This window comes from Leuciscus leuciscus, assembly GCF_965113295.1.
Source record: "Leuciscus leuciscus genome assembly, chromosome: 15".
NCBI classification, from domain to species: Eukaryota; Metazoa; Chordata; class Actinopteri; order Cypriniformes; family Leuciscidae; genus Leuciscus; species Leuciscus leuciscus.
In genome coordinates, this window is record NC_138739.1 from 29,447,621 (window position 1) to 29,466,767 (window position 19,147).

General features: G+C 42.3%; 1 protein-coding gene across 5 annotated transcripts; it reads right to left on the reverse strand.

Moving 5' to 3' along the window:
* Nucleotides 1-43: 43 nt before the first annotated feature.
* zbtb7a (zinc finger and BTB domain containing 7a) lies at nt 44-19,126 on the reverse strand. 5 transcript variants are annotated; one of them, XM_082139779.1, is made up of 4 exons: nt 18,907-19,126; nt 10,074-10,610; nt 9,137-9,990; nt 44-7,004 (listed from the first exon to the last, which is right to left on the reverse strand). In XM_082139779.1, exons 1-4 carry the CDS (start codon nt 18,913-18,915, stop codon nt 6,557-6,559), a joined length of 1,848 nt encoding a protein of 615 aa, XP_081995905.1. In that variant the 5' UTR covers nt 18,916-19,126; the 3' UTR covers nt 44-6,556. The 5 variants fall into 5 exon arrangements, with proteins under 5 accessions (XP_081995905.1, XP_081995906.1, XP_081995904.1 ...); XM_082139780.1 differs by lacking the exon at nt 18,907-19,126 and adding an exon at nt 18,131-18,291; XM_082139778.1 differs by lacking the exon at nt 18,907-19,126 and adding an exon at nt 16,781-18,104.
* Nucleotides 19,127-19,147: the final 21 nt, after the last annotated feature.

Here is a 19,147-nt window from a genome sequence, read left to right on the forward strand (position 1 = left end):
ACACTTGTAATTTTTAAAATTATAACATACACAAAGACAGGGAGATCGTAAACATTCTGTTTTTAATAGAAATGTCTTATTTCTTAAACGTCAGACATTTTTGGATATATTTTGTAAAAATAAAACAAAAGAAAAAAAATTTAATAAAATGAAAAAGGAAAACAACATGGAATTGTTTGATTTAGACGATGTAGATTTAGTGGTCTCATATACAATACAAATTCTTTTCACCGCCAAAAGTGCAAATTCTCCCAAAATTCTCCTGTACATCTCAATAGCTTCAACACACACTGACAGACAATGGAAAGGAACAGGACTTGAATTAACAAAAATAAAAAATAAAAAAAGGGTTTCTGCTGTCCAAGCCTGAGACACTGGGAATTTTCTGCCGCCCCAAAGTCAACATAAGTGTTAAAAAGTGCCCCCAAAGCATGAAAATGAATTATTGTTTTCTGTGCAGAGCTTGCGTCCGTTCAGCTGATTACCCACATGATGAATTACGTGTACAGATTTGATACGAGAAATTTGAAACATACAAGAGATGTTAGCTTGGAATATAGTATAGGAGTCCCTTATAAACTCTTAAACTTTATGCAAAAACATTGTGGAAAATATATTTTACAATCTAACAACATAGAAGGAATGCAATAAAGAAATATCACATGTTTTCCATATGCAGGAAAGTTTATGTATAATGCATAAGTATAATGGTCCAAACCTGACTGCCTAGGACAGGGTGGATTGCAAGTTGAGTATTTGCAGCCTTTTAATGGACATTGTCGGGGATAGTTACACCCCAACAATACCAATAATCTACATCTATTATCTTATAAATTCTGTATTTGTCTATGAAGCATCTTGCAGAACAATGGAAACCCAGGAAGAAATGTCCTTTAAGCAAACGTAAAGTCCTTTGTGATGAGTTGAGTTCATAGGTGCAAAACTGTTAAAAGAAAACATGTACAACAACTTGAACATACGCCATTCTTTGTTTTGTGTGTATCTCCAGAGATGTGTGTGTGGTACGGGGCGGCAGTTCAAATGGACTTCAACCCAAATATATCGCATATTCAAGTTTCTTTTCTTTTCATGTAGTTTTTGCATTTAAATAAATCATTACATCCACAATGAGAAAAAAAAAAAAAAAACGCATCAACAAGATGGAAAAAATAATAACAACAACAGTAATAATCAAAGGAGACAGCACACAATATTCTGGATGGCCTTTTGCAAAGTGCTTTTTTGTTACAATCACAGAACTGCTATCATCTCGATGGCTTTGTGAAGCCCAACACGCTCCTTTTCCCTGCACATTCTGGGTAGAGGAACAGAGAAACAAACTTTTAAGAAAGTCATTTAAGACTTAAGAACCACCTCTTTTCCATTTACCTGCATCTGTTCGTTCAAACAATATTAAAAGAAACTTATGGAATGCATCCTTGACTTGTTGAAGACCTCAGATTTGATGTCTCCATCCCAAAATTCCCTGCTGTCTTGGTCTTATTCAGAGACAATACACCATTCTAGAATATTAGGACGTGTGAAAAAAAGAGATTAAAAAAATCTGACTTTTTGCCATTGTTTTTCTACACTAGAAAAGAACGTACAGTTATTAGGCAAAACAAAAATGAGGGTGTTGTGGTCACATGGGTAGTTGGCTTTTCGATATCATCTTCAAAACTCATAATATATATTCGGTTGGTGTACTTTCAGTACGATAAAGCTTTGATTACACAGAAGGCAAAATTTGAGCTTAAACCGAACAAAATGGACTGCTGTATTTATTTAACCTGAGAAGCATAGACAATGGCCCATAATCCCAAAACCCCCACCTCCCACCACAACCTCTGACATCTGCTCTCCAGAACATCTCCTTGATCAGTAAAACATAACCAGCTGAGGCAGTCAAAGACGTAGATGGCTATAAATTCCTTAGGTACACAGAATGGCACAGCAATACCTGACAAGGCTCTCCAAAGCCCCCTTATAAGACACAGTTCCCCTGCCCGACCTGCACAAAAATGCTACCCACCCTCCCCAATCTGTGCAAACTAGTACCCACCGCCCATGAGCCGCTCCTTGTGCAACGCGCCCTCTCCTCTGGGCATCAAACAGCAGTGGATCAGGTGAGAACAACTGTGCAAATCAAGCCATACATTATGTCATCCTCAGCTAGTTGTGCTTTGACCCAGCCAGAACATCTAAAATTGTAATAAGATTATCCTCCATGATTATTACGGTTATCACTGTCATTGTAATCTTTAATGCTTTTTTGACATTCTCTCCAATAAATTAAACTGATAAAGACACAAAATAGATAAAGATTTGGATATTACATGGTGCTTCTAAAGTCATGGAAATGTGTGTTGTTGGTTTTTTTACAGTTTCTCACTGTAGTGTCTGTCAGTGGAGTCACGATTGGGGGAGAAGCAATAAACAGCGCTAAATGGAAGTAAAGATGACAATCTCCTCACTGCAATCAACTTTTTCCCAGGAGACAATTTTAACTAGTTGTATTTACAAGTTGAGGTGTATTAGACAATCTCTGGACAAACAACCTTTTGGTTCTTAGAAATGTCCACAATAAAACATTGATGTCAACCGACAAGTATTCAAGAATCGTTTAGGAAACTGGAATGGAAGCCATCTTTTGAAGAATCCTCCCAATCTTCTTTTAAGTTAAGGCACATTCTCTCTGCAATCCTTCTCCACTTGTCAAGATTCAATACACTGCCCCTGACTCCTTTAGGACCCACTGAACAAGGCTTACGCCCCCCTCCAGATCAAGCCAATGAGTCTGTGTGAACTCACAAAGACCTCTAATAACTCCACCAAACTGCTACGTAGACACAGATGCTTAGGGTTTGATCCTGTTAACCATTGGAAATAAGCCATTCCATGAATACTGTGTCTTTCCTCAAGCTGCTTATTTCTGTTGGAGTTGCTTTGGACTCTTGACCTACAGTCATCTAGGAAATGGTTTTGTTTACACATGTTTATGTAAGATTCACCTCTTTTAATGGCTAAGAATCGTCTTAAGAATTGTCATCCTAGTCTTTCCCTACTTTGGTTTACAAAGAGTTAATTGCAGATGCAAGCATAGGGAAGTGGAGATTAAACAGACTCTGTATTCTCAGAAACTCAAAGGCCTTGCCTTTTGCCGGTTCCCCAGTCCTCTTCCTCCAAGGACAAGGACATGAGTGACTTTTAGTGCAAAAACTCTTTCTCAGCTAAAGCACGATTTTCCAGTGCTATCAGGCTTTGTACCTCCCTTCCCCTCCCACCCACCCACCCACCCATCCATTTAACCCTAAACCCCACAAACACAACTAACATTATCTTCGCTAGAAATACAAACAAGCCGCAACACATTTTACAATAAAAAAAAAAAGAAGCATAGCAAGTTTTAAATTCTCACACTCAATAATCACAGAAAAAAATAGACAGAAAGGGAACTCAAGTAGGCCTTTTCCACAACAATTCCACTCCAACTTCTGCAACGAGGGAGGATAGATTTGGGTGGTGGCATAGGTACAAAAAAATCCCGAAAACAAATCTAAAAGCTACTGTGAACTTCATATTGGAGGATCACAAGCAATGAGTGAAACAGTTGATAAGAGATGGTCTAGGTCAATGTGTTACCACACAGACCCTTACAGGCATGTGATGTATTATTAACTGGGTGTTTTGGGGTGTGAAAACAAGCTCACACACTGGAATTTCCAGAAGGATTAATTCTGCCATGGCGGCCAGTCACACAAAAACGTACTTCGTAACTTACAGTAGTGTGATGCTTAGGGTGTGGCCTTCAACAACAAATTTAAAGTGAACACGACACTTGACCAGCGTAATTTAGCATATTGCAATGCATTGACAGAAACTAAACGGTTTAAATGGAGTATGTAGTTATAGATCATCGTCATAAATCCCTGCAGATGCTGCCACATCTTTAGACTCCTCTGTATTAAGACAAAATAGAGAACTTTTTAATTAACTTCAAGTGCAAATAATCTACTCATGTCCTTGATATATATATATATCCTTTATTATCCTGTTACTCTTTTCTGTTAACGTCATATCAATCAAAAATTTCAACACGAAATCACCCTGTCCTTTCTCTTGAGTGACTGTGCACTTTTTTGGCAGCTTGGTGTCAAGACTTATAAGCAATACATACGTACAAGCCAAAATAATAATAATTACTATTAAAAAATGTTTTTAAAGCCAAGTGTCCCCACTTGGATGGGCCTTTTTATTTTTAGCACATTTGCTCTTTTGTTTTAAAGTACCCGTTTCTTTTGACTAAAAAGTGCCCTTCTCAGTAACAAAGTGCATTCAAATCTTGCTTCTTTCTTATTAAGGTGCAAAAGGCAGATAAACATGGTACAGCACTGCAGAAGGAATGATGCCACAAAATTATATCCTCTAATTCACACCAGAACAAAACTGCATCCATGGCTGTAACCACAGGCATTGTATACAATGAGATCCACTTGAAAGATATAGCAAGGATCACAAACTGCTTTTAGGATGCATGCTCCTGGAAAGTTTCTTTCAAATCTGCCACTTCATCATCTATAAAAGGCTCTGCCTTAGTCAAGTCTTGTTCTCATACATGCCTTATTTAAACGAGAGGCCTAACTCAACCAAATAACCCACTCTGCTGGATTTTGGGGGGAGCCCGTCTCAACGTGCCCACAAAGTGCCTGCTGACGCTCTAGGCCCCTCTCAATGAGTCATCCTGCTCTGATGTGGCCATAGGACGGTGCTGCACCCGCTCTCACCAATGCAAGCAAGCACATATTACTTTAAAATAAAGGTCTCAGTTTCAGGACACTTTCTTTCAAAACTTCGGCCAATCACTTGCATTGTGAAAAAGTCTTAATTGCTCTAATCTTTTAACTATATACATTGCATTAATGAGAATGTTCACGTTTCAAATAATAAAAACTGGACCCTCCCTCTTACTCGGCTACAGTTGTGTGCTTATTTGGACTTGGACATTAATTTATTGCTCACCTTATCGCTCAGGTTGTTTCAGGTTTTTTTTTTTTTCTGTGGTCCCTTGGGCAAAGAAATTGAATAAGCACTTTGTATCTCCCTAACCCAAACTGCCTTAAATAGGTATTTCTCTATCTCTGTTGGATATCTTTAGTAAAGCTGTGCAAATGCATAAAAAAGGTGCTCAACTCTTTATCTCTCCTTCTGTCGCTGAAACAAACAAACAAACAAACAAATAAAAGATTCCCTGCTTAAGTTGTCCACTATCCATTTGCATAACAGTGGTGCCCTCACTCAATCGTTTGCGTACAGTTTCACTCTCCTGCAGAAAGACTCAAAATGAAGCACATTTATCACAATTCATACTTTGGGCAGAAACTTCTGGGTTCCATTAAGTGCAGTTTAGGAAAAAAATGGGTTTCTCAATTATAATGCTTTACAACATCAAACAGCATATTCCCCCCTGCAAACTTAACGCAGTGAGAAACCTGGAGTGAAGCTTAAGAAAGATGTAACCCTATCTATCTGCAATATCCCTCTTGTAAAGGGTCTCATAAGATTACAACCTAATATATACACACGTAGACAAATGTAAAGTGTCAAGTACCCAAAATAGTCAACTCAAAGGTCAAAAAGAAATCAAATGACAAAATATTAAGACAATCCCAAAAATAAGAAAGAATATAATGCAAGTAAGACAGCCAAAAAGGAAAAGCAGGCCTGTGAGAGGTAAGATTTAACATGATTGTGCCCAGTGGCGATCAGATGAAGGTAGTGCTTTAGAAACACAGGACCTCATCCCTTGTCTTACCCTCTCCCTGCCAGAAACAAATTAATGAGATCTCCCCATGTGTATTCAACTCAAAAAGGTAACCTGTTAAACCATGAAAAGATAACCTATTTAAAAAAACAACAAAAAAAAAACATATTTTATAGAGAAAGTAACACTTTAAATCAAACCCCTGTCCGATTTTTTTCTGGAACATTTAGAAAAAAGGTGCTGCATCAGAATATTGCATATATTGCAATCTGAGACAATATAATTTTTTTTATAGTGTATGTACATGTTGCTCATTGCATTAGAAAAAGAGATCTATTGGTTGCCTTGATCACATCTTAGACCATTCATAGCTAACCTGTTGAAGCAGCAGTCAGCCCGGTGTTTGACACCTTACTTTTTAAGACAAGGCCCTGTTGATGCAACCCAGAGATGAGGAACTTGTTTAAACTGCATAGTAGCTTTTTCTCGTACTCACATGGCTATGCCATTATGTTACAAAAACACCAACAAAAAGACCCAGAAAGATGGTGACAGCATGGGTGAGTGATTTGAAGTGCTCTTCGCTCTTCCAATAGACCAGTAACTTGGTGGTTAAGTCTCTATGCGGAATGCAGAAGCTAAAAAAAAAGGAGGAAAAAGAAACCAGAAGATTAGATTTGTGACACCCTGATTTGTTTTTTGTTTTTTTTAGAGGACCATGTAGTTTAAAGTTTCTTAATTTTTTTTCATTCTTCCTCTCATTTTTGAGTAAAGCCCTCTCTGACAAAGACGGATTCACGTAGTCGCAGAGTCCCTTTGTCCCGAGGTCAAATCTTCACTACCTTCCCCATCGGCAACCGGGCTGTGCGTGTGACTACCGTGATTTTCCTCCATGACTGATGTTCCTGTGCCCCTGTCCGGATGCCGTCGACCTCTATCGATGTCTGCGTCTGGGCCTTGAAGTTCCAAAGGACCATCTAGGAGCTCAGAATCTCGTATGCGTGGCTTGCGGCCTCGACGGGAAGGGATGCCGTTGCAGCCGTCCTTCTTGAGGTGACGGTGGAGGTGGTCTGAGCGCACAAAGGTTTTAAAACAGCTGGAGCACTGGTAGGGGCGCAAGCCTGTATGCACACGCATGTGATTCTTCAGGTCGTAGTTGTGGGCAAAGGCGGCGCCACACTGAGTACACAGGTAAGGCTTCTCTCCAGTATGCTTGCGCATGTGAACCTTTAGCTTGTCCTGCCTGGAAAAGACCATACAAAAACTTCAAATGAGCCACTACCCATGGGTTTGTGTGTATTAAGCAAATTAACAATGACAGACTCAACAGCAATTTAAGGTTAGAAAATTAACAAAACAATACCATGATATACAATACGCTTTTTAATGCCTTTAATGTCCTTAAAATGCCCACTCCCACATGACTTGATGTCCCAGAAAAACCACTGATGATATTGGGGTGAGTCACTAACTACAACTTGATGACAAGACACACCGGTAAGGTTAGAAAAGTCAAATAGGCACACATATATTACAAAATACATAAAAGCAAACATCTAAGGAGGCAAATATATAAATCTGTTTGTTTGCAACATCAAAGACAACATATATCCTCAAAAAGAGTCTGACCTCCTTATCTTCACTCTCAAGAGTAAAGTCAAGTTTATTTATCATTCTTTTGTGCTGAAGGCACCCAAGGTCATATGAGGAAAAGAGCCATAAAGCTCACAGCTTTATCGCCATAATTTCTTTTTAGGCCAATGAGGCACTGAAGGGCTCAATGTTCAGATCAGAGTCATAGTGGGCCCTGAGTTTCCCAAAAGAGCCATTTCAAAATGGTGAATGTGTTAAAGAGCACAATTGCTTGTTTTACAAGCAAAATTTTAAATCTTCAAAGGCAGCTGAGTTCAGCTGAGGAACGCTTTTAGTTTATGGGAAAAAAACAATGTTAGACTGAAAAGGTGTGCTGGGTTGAGAAACAGGTTTGGAAGAATGTGGTTTAACCTTTAATGTCTTTCCTCAAGTGTAAAAGCACAATAAAAACTATATAAAATATATTATTGTTGGAAAGTTTTATATTTTTAAAATATGAATCCAAGCAAAACTTTTTCATCTTGGTCATTTTTTAAGCATTTCTGACTTGACACCCCACCCGAAGCAAACTGGTCCCAATGACTAAAGAGTAGGTTCTTTTCAACAATAGACAACATACTGTCAAAGTATATTGTTTTGCACCAATAAGGAAGCTATAGTGTGGTGTCAAATACAAAGCCTTATGTTGTAAGACTCTGCTCTCAGCTTACCCCTCACTGTCCCTTCCCCTAAGCTTGTGACCAGGGCAGAGTACAGCTAAACAAACTAGGGTAGTTGACCCGTCCAGAACATTGGAGGCTTACCGAACACACAAACGCGCTCACACTCTTCCATGGACAGAAACACACCCGAGTATGTAAACACAGACATGTGCACACACTGATGCCTGCTTGTGTATTTAGACGTTTTAATGCATCTGGAGATTCTCTCACTCATAATTTCTCACCTTTCCTTCACTTTTCACATACATTCTCCATAATGTGGGTAATATATACATACATGCTTGTGAGGAAACACGTTCACACACATACGCACAGTGCAACAGAGTGGGGCACAGACAGATGAATTATTTAGAAGTTAGGATTGATTTATTGCAGTGTGAGTGAAGTGCACTCTTAACCCTGATAAAACGGGATTAAGATTACAGTACCCCTTCCCAATAGGTGGAGTATTTAGGTGGCAAACTTAGATCAATCCCTACGCAAATAAGGTACTGGTTATTTTTGGTGCAGTGTCTATATCCAATGCGTGTCTTCTGATTAATTCATTAAGGTGATGGTTTCATGGAAGAGGTGATGCCCTTAAGTGCAGGGTAAGCCATGCTAGCAGCTTTCTAAATGAGATTCAGTCTTGTAGCACACTATATTTTTCATCAGCCGTTTGTCTGAAAGAGGGGCTGTATATGCCAGGGGCAATAATCAACATAACACCCAGGGTCACAAGTTCAGCTGACTCACTGGCGTAGATAGACCGTGCTGTAATCCCTTTCAATATCGGCATGGAGAGTTTTATAACGGCCTCATCCCTGATAACAGTAGACCAGGTTGTGCTACCACAACCCACTTTTATTGGACCCCCTTGTTAAAATTCCAGGACTTTGTCATGCAACCTTTCTGTCAACATAAAACACAACTTTATGGCTGACTGTGTTAGTGTACTGAATACTTTACCATTTAAATTTGATAGCACACAATATGCTAAAGTGTATGAAAAAATACAAACCAAGCTCAATTTTCCATAAGATAAAAAAACAAACTGACAAAAATAGCAAAAATGTCAAACCTGGTAAATCGCACTTTGCAGATGGTGCATTCATAGGGCTTTTCTCCTGTGTGTGTACGAATGTGGCGTGGAAGCTTGCCTGCACCTTGGATGACCTTGGAACAGATGGGGCACTTCTGGAAGGCTTTAGAGCGCATCTTCCTTTCACCGCTGTTACCCCCTCCAGTCGCTTGGTTTCCACCTCCGTTGCCCCTCACTGACCACAGTGGTAGCAGACTTGGAGACATGGAGGGAGTGGTGGCCTCCTCGTGCGGTGCACTATTAAAGTACTTCAAGTAAAATTCCACATCTTGCTCTTCGCCCTCAGGCCCATCCTCCTCACCCCCACCACCTGTCGTGGCCTGTTCCCTTTTCTGCTCCAAGGAGTCCATCATCTGTTGTAGCAAAGCACTAGCAGGGCCTTGTTCGTGCTCCCGCTCACCTGTCACCTCCACCTCCCTCTCTGATTTAAGCTCTGCCTGACGGAGGTAGTAATGTCCATTCTGAGTGGGAGCATAAAAGGGTATCAGGGCCTCTGGACCTTTCCCTCGAGCCAGAGCTGAAGCTCCATCCTGGCACTCCTCATCCACGTTATCATCTTCAGGGTCACGAGGCGGCTGTGATAGGGCCTGGGCCAGCGGGGAGTAGTAGTCAGCAAGGCCGATGGGCGTGCCATTGCTGTCAGCGCCATTGCGTTGGCTAAAGTGCAGGTGTGCGGGAAGGTCCCTGAGCTCTGGCGTGCTGCAGCTGCTACCCCAATGCGCCCCCCTCTGGAAGAACTCCAAGTACTCACGGGCACGCAGCCGGATGCCCAGCTCTTTTCCATTCTTTCCTCGCTCCTCTTCTTCCTCTTCTTCATCTTGCTCACTGCCCGCCTGCAAAAAGAAATGGAACTACATCATCATACTGCTCCAAAACATTAATCAGTCGAGTTGTAAAAAAAACACAGGTCACCCACCGGCGGGGAGAGCACTTTGGTGTCCAGCAGGTGTGTGCAGACATCTTGGACGGGTGAGATCTCCAGCACACGGGCAGCGCTTAGGATGTCAACCACACTGTTGCGGCTGACTGTGAGTGTGGCTGTGTATGCAAAGTCCAAGAGGGCGGCCAGCGCCTCAGGCCGCACAAAGTCCAGCGCATAGACTTTCTGGCGGTCAGCAGCCAGGCCAGAGGTGAAAAGCTTATGGAAGTAGGTACTGCAGGAGGCCAACACGGAGCGGTGGGCAGGGAATTCTCTCTCTTGGGCAACTAGCAGTACATCACACAGCAGCCCACTTAGCCGTTGCCGGTTGAGACTGCCCAGCAGGTCAGCACTGTGCTCAGGAAAGGGGATGCCCACTGGTCCTTCCTCTATCTCGCCTGCACCCCCACAGGCCCTCCCCTCACGTCTTCCCCGCCCACCTGCTCCCGACGACATTTTCCACCAGCCTGCCGCCGAGCCGCCAATCGCAGCCGCCACCCGTCCGTCCGTCCTGCCGTCTGTCCGTCTGCCTGTCTGTGAATGTTGAGGAACAGTAACAGTTAATCAAAGTGACTGGCAGATATTAAAACAATTGTTATTATTATTAAATTAAGGCAAAGTATTTTATATAAAACTACAACAGAGTGGGGAAAACATTTTAAAAGTATTTTCAAACACTCCAAATAATTTTCAGCAATGATCTATAGTTTTAGAAGTTCAAGCTGAACAACTCATGCTGCTAACACTGACACTGTGTTTGGACCATATTTATGCTGTTCCTTCTCTCTGCGCTCTATTACCATCCAGGGTTGGATTTCCAAGGCTTGTATGCAAATGAAGCAGAGAGGCTAATAGATAGTGGCCAAATGGTTGCTACTATACAAAAGACCACTGGTCAAGAATATCCGAACCACAAATGCGTATATATATTTTAAAAAGTATTAATTAATTAATTAATTTTCAGTTCCCCTTCTCAGTTTCTTTCTCACTTTTATATGCTGTGTAATTATGGTGCAAAATTTCACTTAAAAGTAGTCTTTATAAGCATCAAATGATCTACCGGTTATGTACAACATCTCTTATGATGTTGTCAATAAGCTACTGTTTGACGTCAACTTGTGGCAGTTAAGAATTTACCATGTCTTGAAATGCATTCTAAATAGCCTTCTAGTTTACAGCAATCAGTTCAGGGTGTTAACTGAATTCAAATGTAGCAGCATGTTAGAGAGTGGCAAGCCTGCTGTCATAATGGCAGTGGGAAAAGAGAATCTGTACCGTGCCACTTTGCTGGGGGAGTGCATGGCACATACTATAGACCTGGGCACCATGTGCACTGAATTGCGTGTCAGTTGGCTTCTGGGGAAGGGGGTGGGGGCAGGGGTTTGCCGGCTAAAGGCTTGAGTGGAAAAAAACCCACTAGAGGAGGAAGAGTAGGAGGACACACGCAGGGCTGCAAGGGAACAGTATTAAATAGGGAGGTTGTCAATCCGGTCTGAGCCGGTTACCCCACCCTGCACTGTGTGCCAAGTTTCAGGAAAGGCCTGTCCCCTTGATCACGTGTGGGGGAGATTAAAATGATCGACCGCAGTACAGGCGAGGGTAGAGGGAGGGGGGGCTATGAAAGGCAACCTTCCTTGATTTGTCCATTGGAAAACACACACTCACACGTGAAAGCCAAACAGCCTAACTACCCCCCGCCCCTCCATCTGCCAAAGTGACCCAGCAGGGGGTGAGGCCACTGAGGATTATACCCAATAAGAGCAATGCATTCAAATGACATTCCTTCAGATCAAGCCCCTTGGTATGTATGTAAGACCTGCTCAACCTGGCTGCTTGCTCTCTCTCTCTCTCACAAAACTGCCTTCCTCCACACCTAGAGATCTGGCACTAAGTCAGGTCACTATTGGTGTAGCACTAGAGGTAGTGGGAAGGTAAAACTCAGCAGCAAATCCAACCCCCACTACTTGTCTTACTTGCGTTATTAATGTGGGTGACATTCAGGCTCACCTTATGTGCACCGTTTTTACACGCCATCTGACTCTAGCACAAACAGTAAAGAAGTTCAGTGTCAGAATATGATGAAATTGGCATAATCTAGGGCACATATGCACTACACATTTCTATATAGCACACTTCAGTGAAGCCATTCCAATAATAGTCCCCCACTGGACCATGTCTTGACTTGTTAAAGTTTGATGGTAATGCCCATAAGCCAATGGTTGAAGCAATTTTCTCTCCCTTTACTTTTTAGCAAAATGATGGGCATCTGTAGGGGAAGGTTTGATACAACTCCTATCCACTTGACTAACAGGTGCAATCTATCTCATTGTTTTATTGCAGATCATTTGAATAAGTCAAGGTAGAGGACAGGCTGGAGGTTGGGTTTGACTACGTTTTTCCAAGTATGGCACAGGTTCCACATGAATCGATTTAAATGGTCAATTTAAAAATAGTGCTTATCTAAAAGGGATAGTTCAGCCAAAAATTTTAATTCATCATCATTTACCCACACCTTGTCATTCCGTACTAACTTTTCAACTGTTTTTGCCCACACCATGAATTTCATAGGGTGTGATGTTGTTTTGGATCTGATTGACAGTCATTGTAAAGACGAGAGAAAAAAAAAGTCTGTGTTTAAGGTATTGTGTCCCACAGAAAAAAGGTTTAGAACATTTTAAGGTGAGTAAATGATAGAATGTTTCAATTCTGGTCTCCTTAAACACTAAAATAAACAATTTCAAATCAGACAAATTGACCTCAATTCACAAGGAACCTGTGCCATACCTTGAAAAACCCTTCAAATCAGAAAAAACCCCCATGAATTTCAGAGAAATATGGCAAGAGCTGTTCTGCTGAAGGGAGTTCTTAGAAGGGAGACTCAAAAGTCATCTCTCTGTACTTCAGCTTGTGGGTGATACAATAAACTAGTTGAGCAGCATCCCTGTCCCTGAATAAACCCAGGGCAAAGCTGAAAGAAAGAGGAAACAGTGCAAACAAACCTGATCCTGACACCTTCTCAGGGCTCCCAACATTCTTCATCACTTATTCATGGATATGGGTGACAGGGGCCATGCAACGGCCCCAACGTCTCATTTCCAGACCTCTTCTGCCGGCCGCACGCACAGGCCTCAACTACTTTGCAAGTCAAACCACAAGTTACTGCGAATACTCATCCCACCTCAGCCCCCACCCTCCCCTGACAACCCCTCCCAGCCAATGTGAAGAGCTGCTTTCGAAAATAGACTTCAGAGACTGTCAAACTGTCTTAACGAGTATCTGCATATTTTTATACTGGGCAAGTGTAAACAAAACCAGATTAGAAATTCTTAGTTACCTTTAGATAGGTATGAAAAGTATATCATAGTTGCACTTTTTGTATCAAACTCCAATATAACTGTTGATCAGAAATAGTTCAGCATCATGTAACCAGTTGGAAATAACACCACTAACACAGTAAAATCTTTTTACAAGAACCAGGTAACTACCGTCAATCAAATTGAATCATGGTTATTTAATTTGTTTGGTGATTAAGTTCTTAGAATGCAGCTGCTGCTCTCCTCAACTAACTCTAATACAAAGCTAATCCAGCGAAGGACAGCAAACGGCAAATCTACTTGCTCATTATATGAACCGAAAACTGACACCTCAGAATGAAACATCTTAGGCAAGCACATGCCACGCATTCCAGGAAAACACATTGACTTATGACATGAACCAAAACAAGCAGTAGGGTTTCACAAAACACTTCAATCTCTTTCTATTAATTTTCTCTTTTCGTCAATATAGCCTCACACCTTTAAATGTGTATTTCATGAGAGCTTGGGAATCCTTAGAAAGGATCAGTTGAGAGGATTAATGACAAACATGTGAGTTATGTACACAGGGCATCTCTGCGACATGAATGTATACTCAGTATGTATGTGGAAGCAAATGGGTGTGTGTGTGAGATTAGCTCCTCCTGCCTCTTAAGGGAGGGAAGGGGAGTCACTAGACTAGGTTGACAGGGTTCAAGGTCAAGGCAGAGAGGATATTACCGGATAATCGTAAACAGTATGGAGAGGGGCTGACTTGTTCCAAGAAGAACAGGATTTTGAGCAAGGCCCTGCAAATGAGTCACTCCTGCCAGCGTTGGTTAGGGAAGCATGATTGGTCGCAAAAAGAGCAAGGAGGAAGTGGGCGAACAACTGATAAAACTAGTGCTGTAGTGCTGGGTCGTTTCACTGGAGATATGTCAGAAGGCTGCCAAAAATCCAGACTTGTATGCACAATGCCCCCCCAAAAGGTAGTGGGTGAGACTGCTTGGAGCACGTGCACACAAACTTTTGAGCTAGTGCAACTCTCGATTTTACTTCGCTTTAGTCGCTAGAAACCTTTATAGACACAAAATTACCTCCCTCTTTTCAAAACCAATCATGAGATCAATAAAAGTTTTGGTACGGGCAAACTATGTTCTTTTTATAGTGTGAAATTAAAGGTCTTAGTTGTAGACATATATCAAATAGAATGAGAGCACACAGCAAAAGGTAGAGCAGATATGGCAAGAGACCCAACTTTGAATGCAACAACGTGCCTACGATCTTTCTAGACCAGCAGCAGCTTTGTTAGAAGATCAAGCCCATGTGTGAAAATGCCACGACGCCCCCTCAGTTTGACCAAACTTTTCCAGGCCTTACTCCCTGCATCTGTCTCTGAGCTGCCCACAACTTCAGAGTCTTTTGGACAATCTGTGGCCGAGCCAGGAAACAAGGAAAGAGCATGCAAACCAACACGTGAAACAGAAACTAAATTGACTAATGGCGGCAGCACTACTCCAGCCCTTCCAGTGCCCTTGCGCTGAGGCCGTAGCTCGTGTCTCAAGCTCTCTGCTGCTGCGGCAGCCTGACCGGTTGGGCGGAAGAAGACTTCCTGCGTGACTCTGGTGATGGTGTAACAGAACCCGCTCTGTTATCAGATGACCAGCTCTCCCAGACACTGCACTGCACTCTCCACCACCAGTCTACCACAGCTTCCACTTCCCTCTTCTGCCTCTGCTGAGAAGGCAAAAAGAAATGACAACCCACCCAGGATTTCTTTTTCAGCTCTACATCACAGCATATCTCTGAACAATACCACTAAGGTAAGTATGTCAAGGACTCCTCCATCTGCTGGAGGTCGATCTCCACAATAGAGAATGGGGGCGAGAGCATAAACTTACAGCAATTGGATTCCACTTTACTGTCAAGAAAACCAAGAAGGCCTCACTCATTGTGTCGACAGACTCTCAGCAGATAAGGACAAGTGGAAGAAGGCCCTTTAAAGAGCGCAATGAGAGAATAATGAGATGAGCTCTCTGATTACCGATAGTAATGCTAGCTTGCATCAGCCCATCTCCCAGCATCAGTCTTTAATTCGATCACTTCAAAAATGCTTTACAAATGTACACTGTACCCCAAACGTAATAAAACTGAACCTTATCCAGAAAGCCAATTCAAAGTGTCTTCAAAATGCTGAAGGATTACTTCAGCATGAACTATACTTTTAGGTCAAACAGTAGTTGCTGGTAACTTCTACCGCCTTTCAGCCCTCAGTCCTGCACTGCTCAAGGACACAGAAACAGATGCTTTATGTCCTCACAACAGACCACAATTTTACTTAACTTTTCTAGAGGATTGTGTAAATAAAATTTGTATTTCATAAGCATTCAAAAGCTAGTCAAATGTTACATACAAGCAAGTGCATAAAATCTTAACATTTGATGAGAGTCTAGGAATTGAAACTTTAAATGCACACAAAAGTAAAACAAAACTAATATTTAGTCAGTTACTTAGAAAAAAATAACTTCCACATATATTAAAAAGACATACGGAAATGAACACAGCAACACATTAAGTTAAATCAAAAAAGAAAATACTGCTTGATGTGGGTTGCATGAAGTTCACACATGCCTTACTTGTCATAAATGCTGACCTGAAACGACCCTGTCAGGTAATTTAACTATATGCAGTGCTAACTGGATTATGGTGGGTTAGAATCTCTTTGCCTCTTAAACAGGCAAAAGACAATAAAGAACAGCCTCACCCCTGTGAGACAAGGAGCCTTGTCTGTGCATTATTCAGGCACTGGGCGTCATCTGTGAATAAAAATACCCCTTGTGTCCTCCCTGTACCCGCACTAGTGAAAACAAGTTGAGCAAGTATGGGATGGAAATGATCTGCATACATCTTTGAATAAAAAAAGAGAGCGAAAGAGACTGCAGCTTCCTGCAACGCCTTTGAGTCCAGGAGAAACATGCAGTCTACTGAATGGACAAGTCATGAGACCCTGCTAAAGACCCTTACCAAGGGAGTAGATGTTGATGTGCATTATGGCACAGTTATAAAAAGAATAAGGGAGCAGAGAAGCCTACAAGGGATCTGCCAAGAGGAGATACAAAACTTTCCAAGGTTCTTAGAGATCTCATTGAGCAGGATGTCTTTGGTGGATTGTGAAAACTATTTTAAATAAACTTAAATTCACATCAGAGATGCCATTGTCAAACCCACAGTCATCAACCATTGGTGACCAAAACGTAAATAAAGCCAATTTGCATCTGCTAGAAAATATTTTCTATATTAAATTACAATTTGTAACCGTCAGATAAAAAGATAAGAATCAAAACAAAGGCAGTTCAGTCAGAAAGTACTTGGAAAGTGAAACTCGCAGCACAGAAGCTTACCAAGTCATACCTTAACACAGAAGGCCTCCATTTTTCATCTCTATGCCATCTGCAAGTGGGTCAAGCGCTCTGAACTTAATCAAGCCAAGTCCCTTCTCTTTCCCCTTTTAAGATTCCATTATTTCTCTTCTAGCTTGCCTTTCCCGTCTCAGACACCAGAGAGAGTGAGAGTGCATTTGGAGCTCTTACCGGCCGGCAGGAATTGTTTCCCTGTGGGTCAGCTCCGTCTCCCTCTGCCTGCCTGCCTGCCTCTGTGCCTGGGCAGGGCTCTGCTCTGGAGAAACTGCAGACAGGAAACTTCCGAGTGGCCCTAGTTACATAGGCAAGCCCTTGCCTGATCCCACACAGTCAGACACCTACTAACTCCCCCACTCTATTTTCAGCCCACTGCTCTAGCTTCACTTCCCCCTCTGTGATTGGCTTGCCTGCTTCTCAATCACCACACCTCCCCACTAGGATAGGCTACTGGCTGTTCCCTTTCCTGTATGGCCAAAGGCAAGGCACTCTGGGAAGCACAGTCCTTAAGTATGACTTCACCTGCTTCTAGGCCAGTGCTACGAACTACAAGTCCCAAACAGTCTGCTCTTGCCACCCCCACATCTCAGAGCTTGCTTCAACGTAAGCATTCAGAGCTGAATTATACACTACCGTGTGTTGCTAGCAGGATGCCAGGTATTAAAAGTACAGACCAGCCAACAAGCAGTGCCAAGCTCTGTACATATGAAAAAAGACAAAGGGATCCAGACACAATTCAGTGGAACTTCAACACAATAAACTGATATTGTCACACTACACCATCCAAAATATTTTGTATTCTTAACCCAGTGGAGACTTTTTTAAACCTAAAATATTATATCACAGCTATAACCAGTGAAAACCGAATTCAAGGCTGAAAGATAAATTCCAAAGGTGTATGCACAAGTTATCAGAATTTGTTTCTGAATGAATGACAAGGAGGATAAAAAAAATTGGACCCTAGTACGTAACACCGTACCTTGTCCTATGGAATTATTTTTGGTTCCTTCCTACAACCTTCTCTGCTCGTCTAACCTCCGACAAACACACCCCTTAAGTGCTGCCTCAAACAACAACAAAAAAAGTTAACAACTGTGAGAATAGAAAAAAAGTTTATTAAAGCAACGCCAGTGAACTGAAGGTGTACTAAAGCAGTTATTTTGAAGACCAAAGAAAAAGGATAAATAATTCCTCACTGGCACAGGAGCCCCCTCCTACCCCCCACACACATACTCTCTCTCCTCTCGGTCCCCCTCCCTCATTCCTTCCTCCTCAGCCTTGCTCCCTTCGGTCGATAGGCCCTGGGCAGACGACGGGGGGGACAAGCAGGGGGAAACAAGCTCACCTGTGATGGCCGTGGCGGTGCTTGTTATGGGTTAGCTCTTCCCTCCTCTGTGGAGCTCTCTCTCTCTTAGCTGTCCCTGCCGTTTAAAGCTCTGTATGCGCTAACCAAGCACCAGCAGATCAACTCAATTCCCTTCCTGGTTTCTGGAGGGCAAAAAGGTCCCTCCCTTTCTCTCTCTCTCTCGCTCTCCCTCTCTCTTAAAGAAACAGCATTCCCCCATGCTGCTCTCCTCTGCTACTCTCTGGGGAATACAGTAAAAGGCTGTTATCATGCCATAGTGGCCACCATCACTCATGACATTAACACACCGGTAGAGTTCACAAGGATGTCACTGGTAAAACCGGCCTGTATTTGTACAAAGTTGTTTGCTGGGGTGTTGCACATGTACTTTGGATGAGTGTGCGCGCCAAAATAATGAGAGTTAACCGTCCTTTTTTCTCCCCTGTGTGTGTGAATGCAGTCGCACCCACCCATCCCGTTGCCTGAGGTCATAGCGTCCCACCCCAGAACAAGCCATGGCACATTCCAGGACACTCAGGGTCTGCCAGCAGTTCCCCCCCGCAACACATATACACACACCCTCCACTGTTTCAAACTAATACAGCTCACAGAGTGTACCTACTCTCAAGGGGTCGTCGGATTGAAGTGAGACTTCGCTGCTACACCTTTTTGACACCTCTTCTCCCATTATATTTAACAACCGAACTTTTCAATTTGAACAGTAATTTAAAAAAAGTAATCAAACACCTAAACGCGCACTGCGATTCCATACTTACCAAAATCATGCTGAGAGAAGCGATAAGTGCAGTCGACCAGCGGGACAGACATGGATTATCCTCCACCACTTAGAGACTCGTTCGCTGGTTTACCTGCTGCTGGACTGAGTTACTCAAAAACAGGAGGAGTAGTATATGACCTCTCTGAGAGTGACTGTACAATTGAGGACTCTCCCGTGAAACAGGGAGTGGACGCAGAAGAGTGTAATTGTGTATGACACCGAGTTGCTTAAATGCTGGA

What these genes read in the sequence shown, in the direction of transcription:
- zbtb7a (XM_082139777.1), bottom strand. Translation starts at nt 13,108, where the DNA reads ATGTTGGGAGCCCTGAGAAGGTGTCAGGATCAG. An exon ending in CCAAAGTGCTCTCCCCGCCG is followed by an intron (nt 9,991 to 10,073) that starts GTGGGTGACCTG and finishes TTCTTTTTGCAG; the next exon opens with GCGGGCAGTGAGCAAGATGA. An exon ending in TGCAAAGTGCGATTTACCAG is followed by an intron (nt 7,005 to 9,136) that starts GTTTGACATTTT and finishes GGTCTTTTCCAG; the next exon opens with GCAGGACAAGCTAAAGGTTC.